The 16,011-nt window shown below is 43.8% G+C and overlaps 1 protein-coding gene across 15 annotated transcripts in view; it reads right to left on the reverse strand.

Annotated features, from left to right (window-relative positions):
• The window catches only part of Ca-alpha1D (Ca[2+]-channel protein alpha[[1]] subunit D), a 62,486-nt gene that overhangs the window by 36,779 nt on the left and 9,696 nt on the right, over positions 1-16,011 (reverse strand). For all 15 annotated transcript variants that reach the window (XR_011173430.1, XM_069115578.1, XM_069115576.1 and 12 more), the window contains exons 2-6: positions 7,394-8,023; positions 5,927-6,032; positions 3,350-3,489; positions 1,306-1,412; positions 1,041-1,193 (exon numbers count right to left, since the gene is read on the reverse strand). Coding sequence is in view for 14 of the 15 variants with exons in the window: in XM_069115578.1 (XP_068971679.1) it covers positions 1,041-1,193; positions 1,306-1,412; positions 3,350-3,489; positions 5,927-6,032; positions 7,394-7,704 (817 nt within the window). In the remaining variant the exon portion in view is untranslated. The remainder of the gene's footprint in view (positions 1-1,040; positions 1,194-1,305; positions 1,413-3,349; positions 3,490-5,926; positions 6,033-7,393; positions 8,024-16,011) is intronic.

Consider the following 16,011-nt stretch of genomic DNA (forward strand, 5'->3'; position numbering starts at 1 on the left):
TTTCCAACGTTTTGGCGCCCTACGCTATCGTCACCGGTTCTTGCAACTCGGATCACCCAGCGAAATTGACTCGTACGCTCGTACTGCTGTGTTACAAAGCTTGCAAAAAGTATTTCGATCGTTGTATTCGTTGTAGCATTTGTACGCTGATTCGTTAAATGTTCGAGGCTTTTTAATTCCTTTTAAAGTTTATTGCTTTACAAAGTACAGTCTTTCGGTCTTTTCGCTAAGCCAGACAAAGTACAAAACGTAGACTTTGGCGGCTGAATTATCGCGCGAAACCAACAGGTGTCCTGATATTTACGAATCGGAGCGTGCTCGATGAAACTTTGAAACGCTATTTTCTCAAAAAACGAGAAGCGTCTTGGTTTTGCGTGGACTACGATCGTACCAGGAATCTGTGCGCGTACCCGGCTCTCGCGTCTGACCTGTCAGGCAAGTGCAGGAATTCGCAGATTCTCGTGAATCAGCTGTTTACCGTGAGATACGCGCGGGCCACGCAGATCGCGTACCACGCGCTAAGAATAATTAGACGTTAGTTGCGCCGCGGCTGAATCATATCTAAAATAGCGCCGGTGCAAACTGTGTTTCGGGGTTAGGGCGGGAACTCCCGCACCAACTTTGCCAACTTCACCGCGATATTTCACGTTTCGAGAAATTCTGTCCGGTCCGAGTCCCTGTCCACGGATCATCGTCCTTTGCCTTCCACGTAATTTCGGTCTCTTCGAGAAACATTCTCAAACTAGAGGAAATAACACGCCGTTGCGTGGTCGTCGATGCCACTCTGTCGCGTAGTTGTACGATATTTCGCGAAGTTTCGTCTTTCGAGAAATTCCTTCCGGTCTAATTCTATCGGTGGATCGTCTTACTTTTCCACGTAATTTTCATCCCTTCGAAAAGATTTTCTCGAACGAGATCGAAGAAAGTCACCGAGTGCAGATTTTGCTGCGGTACATCGCGTACGCTGTTACCGATGCAACGAATACCCACCTTTACGTTACGTGTGTGTCCCAAGCGCGGCGTAAGCGAACGATACTCACCGGTGACATTGTGCCTGCAGGTTTTATGCATTTTGCCGGAGAACAGCTCGAGGCCGATGATAGCGTAAATAATGATGACGAATAGAACCAGCAGAGCGATATGGAGAAGGGGTATCATCGCTCTCAAAATAGAGTTTAGGACTACTTGCAGACCTGCACAGATCGACAGAGACATTCGTCACGTCCCGTTTCTTTCGCTGGGCTCGATCAACTGGTATCGAGAAATAGTCGGAGTAAAGACACTTGTTTGGCATGAAAATCTTACTTGGTACGCCGGAAACCAGCCTGAGAGGTCGTAGCACCCGAAAAGCCCTCAACGCTTTCACATCGAAGCCTTCTTTCATAAGTATCGACAATACCGTGCTCACCATTCTGCAAGGAGACGATGTTACGATATCGAACGTTAAAAATCATCTCGTCTTGGAATACGTTGCTATATATCGAAACGTGGTCCGTCAGAGACAGAAACGGGCCACCGAGTAATTTCAAATCAAATTTCAGACGAAATTATTTTCTTGTATTTGCGACACAAAACTGCGTGACAGAAAGAAAAATGGAATCGGCCGTGACGTCTGTGCACATTCAGCTGCGAAGAAACCTACCAACGTCGGTTTACGGCCACGAAATCGAGCGAGCACGAAGCGCATCTTTCTATCGTCTATCGTCGAAAGCGAGAGAATTATTTAGATTGCTATAGTTTTAAATCGTCTATTTTTATCCGAACGAAATATTCACCGTCTCTGGACGAGTATTCCGTACGTTTCGCCGAATTCCCTCAACGAGAAACTTCCATTTCTCTGCTTTGAATTTCGTCTCGTTTCCCCTCGATTATTCCATCGTGGGTGCTCGTCGCTGCAAGATTTCGCGGACGGTTGGTCGACGATAGACGATGCGAGGTAGAACGATGCTTGGTAGAGACGACGACTCCAGTCGAAATTAAAACTATCTTAATTCGCAAAGCGGAGCTTACTCGGTGAAGCAGAGAAGGAATCTCTCTCGTTTCGCCAAGTAAGCAGAACTTATTGAATCAAAGTGGAATGCGCGACAGAGAACAAAGGAAGTCGCGTGCCGATTCAATGTCATCGTGCCCAAGAGACGACGCGAACTCGCGACACGCTTTTGTACGACGATGGAGGATGCAGGGGTAGGACATTCTCGAGAAATGGAATAGGACGGAACAGCGCGATGAAAGTGTAGTCATGGGATTGGCAGGTTGATCGGGAAATCTGCGCGCAGTAAAATTTCCGTTATTGGCTCTAGCGATTTCCATAATCGTCGATTTACGAGCTACGCGTGTTCTCCCTTCGGACAGATAAACTCGCGCAAGATAGCAATCGACTCTGCGTAAATCTGTTTTTCTTGAGATCGTAGTCGACAGCCAACGATTTTCGATGAATCGATGGGATGGGAAAGTCGCGCAACAGACGAAACCGCGTGTTTCGTGTTCAACGTATTACAGGTACTGACGCGAATGTTTGTTACGCGGTGAAAGATGATAATTAAAATGGAAATGTACACTACCGTACGCTCAACACTAGAACTACCAATCGAATTGACCGGTTTTGCAATTTTATTTTAAAATTCCTACTTCGTGTTATGTATTATTTTTCCGCAATGATGTAACGACTTTCGCAACGATAACTAAAAGAATAATATGATGAATTTTATTTCGTTTTTCATGTATTCAAACTGAAAATAATTTCGTATCGAGGCTACTTATATCAATACCAGTGAAAATGACTGCTACTTGTCAAAGTGTAAAAGGATCCTGCAACCTGTTCATCGAACCCCAATTAACCAGTTTCCTCGTTTTCTACAACTTGCCACGCGTTTTTCAAATTTTTACCGCGTATCATTCGATATGATGATATCAGTTATCAGGAAAATTCCGGATAGATCGCTAGATCGCTAAATGCTAACACTAGAAATACCACACCAGTTAAAATAACTGGTTCTACAATTTTATAAATGTACCAACCCTCGTTTAGGGATGATGGTCGCAGATGAATTAATAATACCAAAAATGTACTACATAACATGGAAATGCTTCTGTAAGAAATTAATAAATCAATAAATATAAAAATATTCTATTATTACGTATTTTTTAAAGACCAGTCATTTTCATTGGTTTTGGTAGAAATAGCTTCGCGTTAACTATCGGTGGTTCTAGCGTTAACAGCGCTCGAATTTCATCGACGAGTATGGTGACAAATTAATAACTGGAAACAGCGGTAACGATCGGTAGGTTTTTACGACCGTATATCACTGTGTGCAGCTGTAGGCGCAAAATGAAACGCAATTGTACTCACCCTATCACTACTATCGAGAAGTCTAATATGTTCCAGCCGTTTCGAAGATAAGCGCCGGGATGAGCCACGAAGCCGTAAGCGATGATCTTCATAACGCACTCGAGCGTAAAAATCACAAGAAATATATACTCTATTTTTTCCTGAAACATAGTGAAAGAAAGTGCGACATGAGTCGTCGACGGAGCGTCCAAGCTTCCTCGAGCGAAATCGTACGCGCGTCGATCGAGAACAAATCGCAAAGGCAGCGCTCGTCCATTCGAAGGTAAAGTTCACGCGTTCGAAAGTCAAACGCGTCATACGTTGTTTCTTGTCGCGTTTAATAGCGACACACAGGATAAGTCGATGAGAAGTATGCGCTATCCAACGTATTTTCCAAGACATCGAGGTTCTCTCGAAAAGCAACGCGATTCGTTTAAGACGTTTTTCGATGAAATCGAAATAGACGACGAGTTACTTTAGACAGCACGTACCTCTCGTTGACTCATCCTGCCTACGTACAAGAATGAAAGGTTTCTGGCTGGAACACAGTCTATCGCTGTTATCTAAAACCGCCAATACTTTTGCATTCGATTAATACGTATAGGCAAGGTGCAATGTTGGAAGCAATTTCTCAACTTTCGAAAACTCGTTCAGACCAGCTACCCGCTTTAATCTGTAAACACGTCGCTATTTTGGCTAACAGGTTCTCGTGACAAGAAATCACGCGTGACACTGAAAATTCATTTAGCAAAGCGTGGAAAACCTTTGATCGTTTCGACACGTCGATCGATAACCGATCAAGTTTGTTCCACGTTTGCCAGAATGTAACTAAAATGTAAACGCTTATACCGCGTGTACATTGTCGATCGAAACTGTCTACACCAACTTGCGCTACGCTCTTCTTGGCACACATCGGCACGGAGAGGATTCCGTGACGTAAACGTCCCAACAGGAAGGAAAATGGTCGGTGACGAGCTACGACGACGAGCGTCGCGTTCCACGTTCGCCATGAACCCCGGCAAAGGTCAGATCGAAAAGAAAATTTACGGCACGCGATTATCATGTTCCGTGCATCGAAACGGCGTTCTTCAAACTCCGATTACTCGATTTCCATCGAAATTGAAATTATTAGAATTTAAATATCGATAACGATACGTATCTTTGGAAGAAAACGCTTTTATCGTATTCTTTCGCCAACGATGTATCATCCGTCGTTTCTTGAGCGCGTGTTTCGCGTTTCTCGTAATTCGTAAAATAAATCGAAGAATTTTTAAGATTCCCACGCAAAATATTCGTTTATCGCCTAAAGTTTCTCGTTGGCTAAAACTCGTTACGTTTAACGGTATTTTATCGAGGTAGAAGCAAAGGAAAATTTGTAATTGAAAATGCTATAAAGAACGACGAATTAAAATCGAAAGAACGTAGAAATTTGTTCAACGTAAAAATCGATCGAATCGCGAGCAGTTTTTTCTTATTTTCGTGCTCCGAGTGCAGCCTTGAAACGGAACTCGCGCGTCAATGTACGCTCTTTACGTAGCCAAATGCTTTTTGCCAAAGTTTCCGGTCTGACGCGGCGCACAAGCGTTTACCCTACCGGCAGCGGTAAACCCGTGGAAAAAGGCCAACCTTTGATAGAAGGTTTTATACTTCGTCTCGAAGGTTAGGTCTTAGCGTATTATCTAGGAAAACCTTTTATCCATTTTCCGGAACACGGGCTCGCTAGTTTCGATTCTATGGAAGCTCAAATTCACCTCGACCCTCGTACGTAGCTCTTTCCAACTATCCTCGATCGCTTTTCTTTCATCGGTAAATATTTACCGTGACCGCTCCTTATTTTCTTTTTCTCGTCTTCCATTATCGCGCTCGTCTTAAATAGCACGCACAACGTTCCATTTAAAAAACAGAGCCCTGCCAATAACCACGAAACTATTCGCGATTCTGAAATTCTAGAATTCAAATCGGCTATTCGTTAAACAGCGAAATTTATCGGTTCGGCCTCCGAGTGACTCACAAAACCGTCGTCTTTCCGTTCGACCCGTATACACTGGCCTATATATGAATCATATTTTCCAATAATAGCGAGGAACGATGGGTGCCGATGTTAGCAAGATTGAGCAATTATCGAAGTTTCACCTCGAATAAGTTCCATGCCATCAACCCTATCTCTTGGACGTAGCGTTTATTTATCGATAACCCAGCCGGATCGCGTGGTTCGACGAACGGAGCTTGTTATTCCTATTATCTTCTCTATTATTAGCTTAATCGAAATTCCTTGGTCGGAATTCGTCGTTCGAACGATATTTCTGTTGAACTTCGATCCGGGAATCTGGCATCGATCAATTCGTTCTCCGTAAAATGTACGAGAATAAGAGACAGGGAAGAGGTCCTGCGAGTTGTTTATCCGAGGCGTTCGACTTCTGGATCGTTAAAGCGCTTAGCACGTGGCGCAAAATTTCTACCAAAGAAGCACAAAAATAGCCGTGCGAGGCCTTGCGAGTGTGTTGATCGTATTAAGGGGCCACAAAAAGGGGAAGAGGGAGAGGAAAAAGGATTCTCTAAGCAGAGTAAAAAGCGCTAAGAACAAAAGTAGGTACTTACCAAATACTGGTTGGTCAAATTAGAATCGCCAAATGGGTACGGTGTGTAGACTGCCAGGGCGATGCAATTCGCGAATATCGTCATGAGAATAAGCCACTCGAAAGGTCTGAAAAGTTGCGTCGAGGGATCCGGCTAAGGAAAATGAAAAGAATCTCGGTAACGCGGTCGATGGTTCGCCATGCTGGCTCGCTATGCCGCAACTCTCGTTTTACTATTTTCCGGTCTTCACCGGGTAGCTGCAGCGCCGATACTTTTTTTTCTCTCCAACATCTTGATAGCTTCTAACCGGAAACGAAGTACGAAAAGCTGTAAAATTTCTCGTCGCGTTCCCACGGTTACACTATCGTTACGAAGAATATTGTAGCGTTTCTCGCGTAAAACTTTCCCTCGTTCGTTTCCTTCGTCTAATCAGTCGCATCGACGAGAGCGAGAAAACGAACATTGCCCTGAATTGATAGAGGCAAACTTCTTTTCACTGCACGTTGTATCGAGCGTACAGACAACACGGCGTATGTATACGTTTTACGTAACAATGGAAAAGCGGGGGTAGGTAGGCTCTGAACAATATACTCTAGAATGGGTTTGTCAACAAGGGTTGACGTTCCCCGGCAAGTTCCCCGGCATACGTTTCCACCCGCCTCCATTGGCCTATTTCGCTCTCGAACAAACACGGTACGTTTCCCGCGACAGGTTAGACGTTACGGGAGGAAAACGAGTGGAAACGAATAAGCAGAGACGAAACTTTGAAAGATAAGGCTGTGTGCAGTTACAGCGGTGCGTGCTACGACCAACTGTCGCGTCACTCTGACAAGCGGTGAGATACTTTTGCGAGTATCTGGAAAACTAAATTCTCGCAACTTGCCGAAGGAATTGCTCCGAACGTTAACCTTGACAACGCGTATATCAAGGCCGATCTATATATGCGAGGGAAACCTATACAAAATTACCCTTGTTACTTCATTTTCGTTGCGAAGACATTTAACAGATACAATTTTGATTACACAATTCGTTTCGTAAATCGATTTTTATGCTCCAATTTCTCCCTCGCGTTTTTACTATTTTATCGTTTATTTATTCGGACAGAATTATTCGGACGGAAAGAGAAGAAATAAAAAAAAAAAAAAAATGAAAAGAAGCGAAAAATACATACGTAGAAAAGGCGCAAGGATATAAAAGACAAGTTTCGACGTAACGCTGTCGTAAAACACGGTCAGAAGAGTATCTCAAAGACGTTACAGACCGGCCGAAGATTTCCATGCTCGCGCCACAAGATTCTTAACGCGGAATCGAAACGAGAAACTATACGCATCGACGAGATCTCTCTCGTATTTTTCCCGAGACCAAGATACATCCTAATATCGGAAAAACCTGATTGAACCAAAAATAACCAGAAGAACGTGGCAGGATGAAGCCAGGTCGTGCTCCTGTAACGATAGGAAAAAAGTAAAAGTTTTGTAAAAAGGATACTTCCATTCGATAACGTCGATGCACATTTTGCGCACGGGATTTTTCAGGGGTAAACAAAAGAGAGCCCTGAGTGGTCTGTCGGGTACCGCTTTGCCACCCCTTCGAGCCGGCCTTTTGGTGGCAGATTTGGCGGCACCGGTGCTGGTCCCGTGTGTCTGGCCCGTTTGAGACTGCGCGGTAGCTGGCTGTCCGTCCTGGGCAGTTTGGGAGTTCCGGTGCTGCCCGAGGATGGGGGGGGTCGCGGCAGTCGGCTGGGCCCCCGGCAGCTCAGGGGGGCCCAACCCCGAGCCCCCATCCCCCCCCGCGCTCATCGGTCCCTCCTCCTCGCCTCGATCACCGCCGTGCTTTCTCTTCTTCTTCTTCTTCTGATCCTTCTCCTTCGCTTCCTCTTGCTTCCTCCGCCTCCTCTTCCGCCGCCTCCTCCTCCTCCTCCTCCTACGCCTCCGCCTCCGCCTCCTCTTCCTGTTATACTCGCGTATGCACGCTTCTCCGGCCCCTGCCTGACCACGCAGACGCCCAAGTAGACGCCTGACGACGCCGATCGACGCGCTCTCTCAGAGACGCCCCACCACCCGCTGCAGCTCGCCGGCATGCTACGGCACTGAGCTCTTTCGAACCTCCCTCCGTGACCTAAACGTTAAACGTAAACCGTTAGTGTCCTTTCTTCTCTCGTATCGCCGCTTTTTACTATACGTATACACTATACATATGCACGTGCATATCCAATTGTTTTACTCCAACTTTGTTTCACGTCGCATCGAATATCCGACTTGTTGCAACACGCGACTGATCCTAACGAGCAGAACCTTCGGAAACGCGTAGCAGTTTCGAGGCGCGGAGACCGATCGTTTCGAAAGACGCGCGTATATCGAGTGTACGCGTATCGCGTGATTTATTTGCTACGCGTATTACGACACATCCGCGTCCTGATTAAATTCTCAGCAGCGCGATTAACACAGCGAACTGGTATAGCTTTGGATTAGGTTTAATCAACCCTGTTACCGCTGGCTCCAAAATCTCTAAACACTCTGCACGTAGACCAACGAGATCGATGGATCGACCGGTGGTAGTTTTCGCGCATACACCCAGAGTCGATATATCGACCGGCTGGTGGCAAAAGGGTTTTAATAACGTTAAGAAACACCTTGTCGTCAATACGTACAACGACTAGATATACAGGGTGGTTGGTAACCGATGGTACAAGCGGAAAGGGGGTGGTTCTACGAGAAAAAAGAAGTCGAAAATATAGAATAAAAATTTTTTTTTAATTTTTCCATCGAGACAACGATCTACAGTGAGATCCGTTACAACGAGACGCGATAAAGTGGACGCGTACCGAGCGAAAATTCAAAGTCGATTTTCTCGAAAACAAAGCCTCAAACGAAAAATTTTTATTCTATATTTTCGACTTCTTTTTTCGCGTAGAATCACCCCCTTTCCGCTTGTACCACCAGTTACCAACCACCCTGTATAGAGTTGCAAAATCCACGCCCTGCAACAGACTGCGTATGTTACGTAGCTTTATCGTTTTTTGCGTTTGGGGAAAAGCGCGTAGCTTCGCTGTTACTACCATCGCGCTATTCCTCGAGAAACACCTTTCCACTTTGTTTCTCGAACAGAACTGTTGGTAAATCTGCACGGCGTTCGCGTTCGAAAGCAGCGAACGCTATACGCGATGATCACATCGATGATCGTCTCGTAGGTATCGTCCGTTTGCCAGTGGATTGATCGAGATATTCGCGAAAATGGGAAAAAGTGACGATAGGTGTATAGATTGTTCCTCGAGAAACACCTTTTCACTTTGTTTCTCGAACAGAACTGTTGGCAAATCTGCACGGCGTTCACGTTCGAAAGCAGCGAACGCTATACGCGATGATCACATCGATGATCGTCTCGTAGGTATCGTCCGTTTGCCAGTGGATTGATCGAGATATTCGCGAAAATGGGAAAAAGTGGCGATAGGTGTATAGATTGTTCCTCGAGAGTTCGCAGCGGACGCGATAAATATTTACGAGCGTAAGACGAAGTAGTTTCGCTGCTTGTCTCGCGCCTCGTTAACGTTCGAGGCTGTGTTCGTGGATGGGGCGATTTGATGTTGCCAGGCTCTCGCCAACGAGTTATGGGATGACGGAAAAGGGATCGAGCGTAAAAGCCATTCGTTGTTCTCTTCTTTGTGTTCGGGTTCAAGCCTGACATCGGTCTTTCTTCTCCGGTGGAACGAGAATTGCCGTTTTGCGTTAGCATTTCCACGTTACACGGGCGATTCTCTGAAAAACAGCTCCGCTAAAATGGGTTAAATCGTAACAATGGAGAGGAGATTTCTCGCCGCTCGAAAATAAGCTCTCGATCGAGCGACGTAATTAATTCCACGACGGATTGTAAGCAGAAAATATTCTGGAAAAATATTTCGAAATTCACTGTACAAGCCTCGAACGATACGATATATCGTGTACATTGTACAGAACATTCCAAGCGATCGTCGTAATTACGTTGATAAAGTTTCAAACGAATCCAAAAATGGACACGCGAGTTACGAGATATTTAACACGAGCGTGTACTCGCGTAGATCACAAATAACGTTCGAAGAGTCAAGTATTCGCTGTCAATTAATCTAGCGAGATCGTCTTTGGTCTGACGCATCGACTATGCATTTAGGACGCCTATTCGTATTGCGTTATATAAATATCTTTTTCGTCTCTGCAAAACGTACGACGACGACGTTGGTAATGCGAGAAGACGAAAAGTATGAAAATGAAAAGTTTCCTAATTCGCGTTCGAGTAAGTTTATCGGTCAACGGTACTCGATTTCGTCGACTTGACGAATCTTCTCTCGAAACGGTCTACGCAGATGGCATCGGATGGAGACAATCGGAGCTTGCGAACGCGCAAATTCGTGTTTCCGATGGCATTGATCGGATAAAAAATGGAACGGTTCGGCGATAAAAGCCATGGGACGAGAAGCGGTTGAGTTTCGACAAGTCCGGGAGTCTGGGATTTATAATGGACTCGCGCGCGCTATATTTAGTGAGCCTAAATACTAGAAAGCTCTACCTACGAGCGAGTTTCTCGTGCGCGTGCTTGTTTCAATCTCGTCGCGTGAACTTGTCTGAAATCGTTTGCCCCGACTGATCCACTGCTCCCTTTAAACTAACGCTACGTACGTACGTTTATAGTCGTTCGTAGTGCCGCCACGAGCATGTGTAGCGTATACCTTAGGTGCGTTTAATCGATCGTAAATTTCGAGTCTCGTTATCGATCGGTCTCGTCGAGACGTTACGGTAATTTTGAATAATTGTCAACAATTTTAATATTATTTAATATTAATATTTTATTTAATAATAATAGATTTACTAAGATTACTAATAAGCTGTCTCTCGTAACGAAGACAAATCCGCTGTCAAGAAAGACGAAACTCTGGAAATAAATTTTACCAATTGCCGATCGTTCGATCGTTCTACGCGACGTAAGATTTTCACAAAGTTGTAAGCTAGAAAATTAGAATGTAAGATCCGTATCTATGGTGGCGATTCGCGTTAAAATAAATCTTCGTTTGGAAGACGCGAGATCGCGAAACTATTTACGAGAGGAAGAACGTTCCTTCCAGAAATCGAATTTTCCTCCTTTCATCGGGATGACTCGACAGTTTCTCTGTAACTACAACGCGCAATTTTCGGTTTTCCATTCGCGTATTCCATTATGCAGGTTCCACGATCGAACAGGAGCACGATGTACGTATATCGAATATTCGTACGATCGAGTTTCGCGCTGTATGTAGGTTATCGGATAATTAATGAAAGCAGCGAGTATAACTCGTTCGACCATCAAAAAAGTTGATGTCAACGAATTGTTCGTTCGTTAGGAAGGGACAGCTTAATGAAATTTATCGGATAACGAGTTTACGAGAAAAGATATTAGCATCTATTCAGAGGCGGTAATTGTCGAGAAATTAAAGAGGCGAATGATCGGTGCGCCTGACGAAACGAACGTTTCTATTAATTGATCACATATACCTATGGTTTCCCGGGTTTCCATCGAGTTTCTAATAACGCGTTGCACTTTGTAACGACGTCTCGTGAACGTTCGCTCTTTCCAGCCAGACCTTCGTTTCTTTGCGCTTTCCAATGACACGTTTACAGTTTTCCAGCTTTCCATCCTACTTTTAACGATGCATTGGCAATTGCGAATCCGTGGTATCCACGAAACGTCGTGTCGGTACAAGATGCAACGCGCTATTAAAAACACCGATCGAAACCGCGAAAACGTCGTTTGATGTTCAACGTGGAACGTTAAAGTGTAAAATTCTCGTCGATCGTTTGCTCGGCGTTAAACGTTTCGCAACGAGAAGAGATAAGTTCCGTGGGATGCATCCGAAAATACAGCAACGGAAGAATCTTATGTCTTTCCTCTTCTTTGTAGCCTTTCGATCGAATATCGGTCGGCGCTAACAAAGTTTCCTCGTGTCGAACGGATATAAAGACACGCTCGTTCGTAAGATAGTGGCCGACTGGTGCTAACGAGTTAAATTTAGTTCGCCACTTTGCTGCCACGGAAGCATCGGGCAAGCTGGGCCGCTTACCCGTTTACCTCCTGGCATGAGCTTCGCTCCGGCCTCCTAGCAATCCCTTTTCGTTCGACAGATTCCAGCCCTTTTCTCTCGGTGAATGTCCCTCTCGAATGGCGCTTTTACTTCCTTGCTTCGACTCGTCGCTGATACGGCCAGATCGTTTTGCCACAGATACAATCAGAAATATATTGTACGTATAAAAGACAGCGTCGTGAATTACATTGCTCTCCCTTGATTAAAAGATATCCTATATAACGCTTTGGCGGTCTGCTAAACGTGATTTCGATCTGCTACCTGTAGACAGCCGTTTACGTAACATCAGCTTCTTTTTTTTTTTTTTTTAATTTAATCGGCACTTACACGCGAGACAAATGATCGTTGCATTTGACAGTGTTGTATAGAAGCGAAACATTTATTATATATATGATATATGACGTATATTTACAGATATACCGGGAAGAGCGACGATTTGCGAGTGCAACAATCCGAACGAGTGAAAGCGAATGCTCGCTGAACGTAGATTATAATCGCGATGTCACTGTCACTGTATGGCACGATGATCACGGGAAACAAACGAATGCAAAACGAATCGAGATAGTACGATGATGGATTCGGTAGAATTTTCTGAAAAGGCGCGTCGTAAGTTTGTACGAGAAGTACCGGCGGTTGATTTCCACCGAAATCTACTGCCGTCGAAGCGTCGACGCTGGGACATGGGATCGTCTAAGGATACAATTTATTAAGCGATAGTTATTTTCCAAATTAACGAAAGTAAAAGCTCGCCAGAGTTTCGTCGCTTCGCTCCGTGAATTATATATATTTATAATTATAAATTATTTGTTAAAAACATCGCGACACCCCAACGTGACGCCATAGAGTCAACCTACGCGCGATAAACAGGGAAGAAATCGATATCACCGTAATAATAGGCGTTATCAAGCTTTTCTTTTTCGCGCGAACCTTGCTATATGGGCTACCTAATGGAAATAAGCGTGAAAGTAGGTGCGACGTCGAGGTACTTGGATATTTAATCAGCCTCGTCCGAGGTGATACTTTACGATCAAGACCGGTGCCAATAATCTAGTAATGGAGAATCGATCGTATCGGTTAAGCACCTAGCTTGATTGATGTTTACATTAATGGAGAAACTAATTGCCAACTGGTACTAACAAGGATTCGCGCGGCCGAGCTCATTTGGCTTCCATTAATTACAATTTTATAGGTTAACGATATAGAAATCGATAATCACGAAAGAAGGTAGAAAGCATCGCTCTTAAGAAAAGACACGCTGCCAAGCCCGTGTCGCTAATGTTCTATTTGTTTATTTGCTTATTCATTGGTATTGACACGTTGTTAACCGGTTACGAGTTAACTCGTGTTTTCATGGCCAAACGTTGCCGACCGGCTACGAGAAAATTCGTGATCCGCTTTCCTTTTGCATCAGCGTCGTTTAACTTTAAAGTGGTCCAAAAAATTAGCATTTTTTCTGATAAACTACACCTTGTTCGATGCGTATAAAACGTACTGTACCTATCTGCCAGAAAATAAAACGAGATACGACAAATTTCTACTGCAAGTAGCTAGGGAATGGATAACTGTGGATTCCAAAAAACGCAGCATTGCACCTGACACTTCTCGAATTTCTAAAACAGCTCCTTATGACGATGCACCTTTCAGACTTCTCGGACAGCTAAGAGGCCACGTCTTAGAAAAAATAGTCACTGGCAGGAAAACAAATCTGACTAGAGCGTGTAGAGTATACTGTTCAAAAGGAAAACGCAGCGAAAAATTAGATATATTTGCGAAAGTTGTTGTGTACCATTACACGTACCATTACACATAGATGATTGTTACGCTGTTTATCGTAGGGAAAAGAAATATTAAAAGTTTAAATAAGAAATAGAATTTATTAAAATTTATTCATATCGTTTTACTTGCGCGTGCAATTACGAAATAATAGCCAGTGATATGAGATAAATTCTTGGTAAAATTGCCGCTCAACAATGTGTTAACAGGTTCCGGCTTGGTATTATTGTACATAGACCGGATCGAGAATTCTACGAATGTAATTTGCACAAGTTAATGTTGATGAATGTCGATTCTAAGAACTCTCTGATTCTATTCTAGTTCCGAGAAAGTGGAAAAACAGCTGCTGTTTAACTGCAACAGTTCTATATGTTATCACATACTTATACAGGATGCGTCATTTAAATGGAAATACTTAAATATCTGCGTTATTTATGCTCGCCGATACTAGACACTAGGAATGCTATTCACTTTCTCACGAAACTTTGTTCGCCGTTTCTAACCGCGTTATATCAAAGGGCAATCTGACTATTAAATAAATACAAAATCAGAGAATCAAGAAAACTGCGCTTGTCGTGTTTCAACCCTGTGGTCTTCGTATTCTAAAAGACACAATGGTACGAGAGAATCGTGCAGAGTATTTAATGCACAAGGCTTCTTTAAAGAATGGGAACACGCACGATACAAGAATTCTAAACGCAAAACGTTTGTCGATCGATTCAACTAATTACAGTCTCCTGATGAATATATTTCTGGCTCGATAGATGTCGATTTTCCTTGAACGAAAGAGCGATTTTGAAAAAGAACGGGCCGATACGGTCGTGTGTCATGACGTTGGCTCGCTTTATGTTTTCCAAAGTGCCACGTGTGCCATTTCATCGACGTGTTTCGTGCTACGAACGATCGCAATTTTGGACAGAATGTTTACGTAACTCGTCGAAACGGATTTTAGCAGCAAGGGCTAGAGGAAAAAAAAAATAAGAACATCGTGCATCGTAGAAAAAATTGGTCCTCTTTGAGAAGAAGAAGGGAGGAATGACGCGCGAGGAAAAAACGAGGTAAAAGTTGGAAAGGGTATTTATGGAGGAGGAACAGAAAGGAGACACGGATGAGAAAGGAAAAACACGGAGGAGCATCGATTCCGGTGCAATGCGTCCTACGTGATTCTATTGTCCGTTAACCGGAGCCGAGTTTTCCGGCCTGATATCAATATTTCAGCATCACAAAGTCGTCCCTCTACTTTCGTGAAAGAAGGCCGATTGTTCGTGAAATATGTAACTGCCATTCTGTGTCACTCGTCCCTTTTGTTTCTTCGTCCTCGTCTTCTGCGAACTATTCGAGATATAATACACGATATACCAATGCAACCAATCTAAAAAGGAGAACGATCGAATCACATTTCATGTCGTCATCAATGAACTCGGTTAGGACGCCAAGTACTCCGAATAGAGAGAGAGAAATAGAAAGAGAAATATGCTAATTGAGGATCTACTTGAAAAAGGACCTATGGTCAATGGCAGGTAAACAGAGTGGACCTAAATTTGTGACACGAGCGAACTGCCCAAATTTACGTGCACGATGTATAGATGCCAGGTGTATTCGTTTGATCAAATAGCTAAATTACATATTACGAAATTGTCGTTTATTTCGCTATCGTAATTATCGATCGGAGTACGCAATGTCAGACAACTAAAATTAAAAGGTTCGTCGCAATTTTGTCTTATGGACGCGTTTTCCCAGAAGCTCTTTAATTGGCGGAATATCAATCGTAAGGTACACGAACACGGTTCGTTTGATTTCTATTAAATCGACCAATTTGCTAATGAGATACAACGGACGCGACTCTGAAACAAACTGCATGGAAATTTATTCGCTCAGCGCGTAATAACGTCATCAAAATACTATTGCCATTTCCATGCAAATTTTTCTCCATATTTCTAACGTTATCGACGTGCGTTTCGTGTGGCGGCCGTAAACAACCTAACTGTCACAAAACTAAAAATTGCTCGATTCTGATAGATCGCACCTTACCAGTTACACGAGTGAAATGAGAATAACGTCGCAAGTACTCAAGATCGAGCATTTGGCTAGCGTATCCCGCTCATCCTGCGATCCGAGCTTCTTCTCAAAATCGTACTCGAGATATTTTTACTCCTAGACACATGTCCGGGCAGCCATCGAGATCGTCGAACTTTTCTTGTCTTTCGTTCGAAATAGCGTTAACTCGAATTTTACGTTCCCTCGGTCT

This window comes from Bombus flavifrons, chromosome 6 (assembly GCF_040668555.2).
Source record: "Bombus flavifrons isolate JBK064 chromosome 6, iyBomFlav1_principal, whole genome shotgun sequence".
In the NCBI taxonomy this organism is placed as follows: Eukaryota; Metazoa; Arthropoda; class Insecta; order Hymenoptera; family Apidae; genus Bombus; species Bombus flavifrons.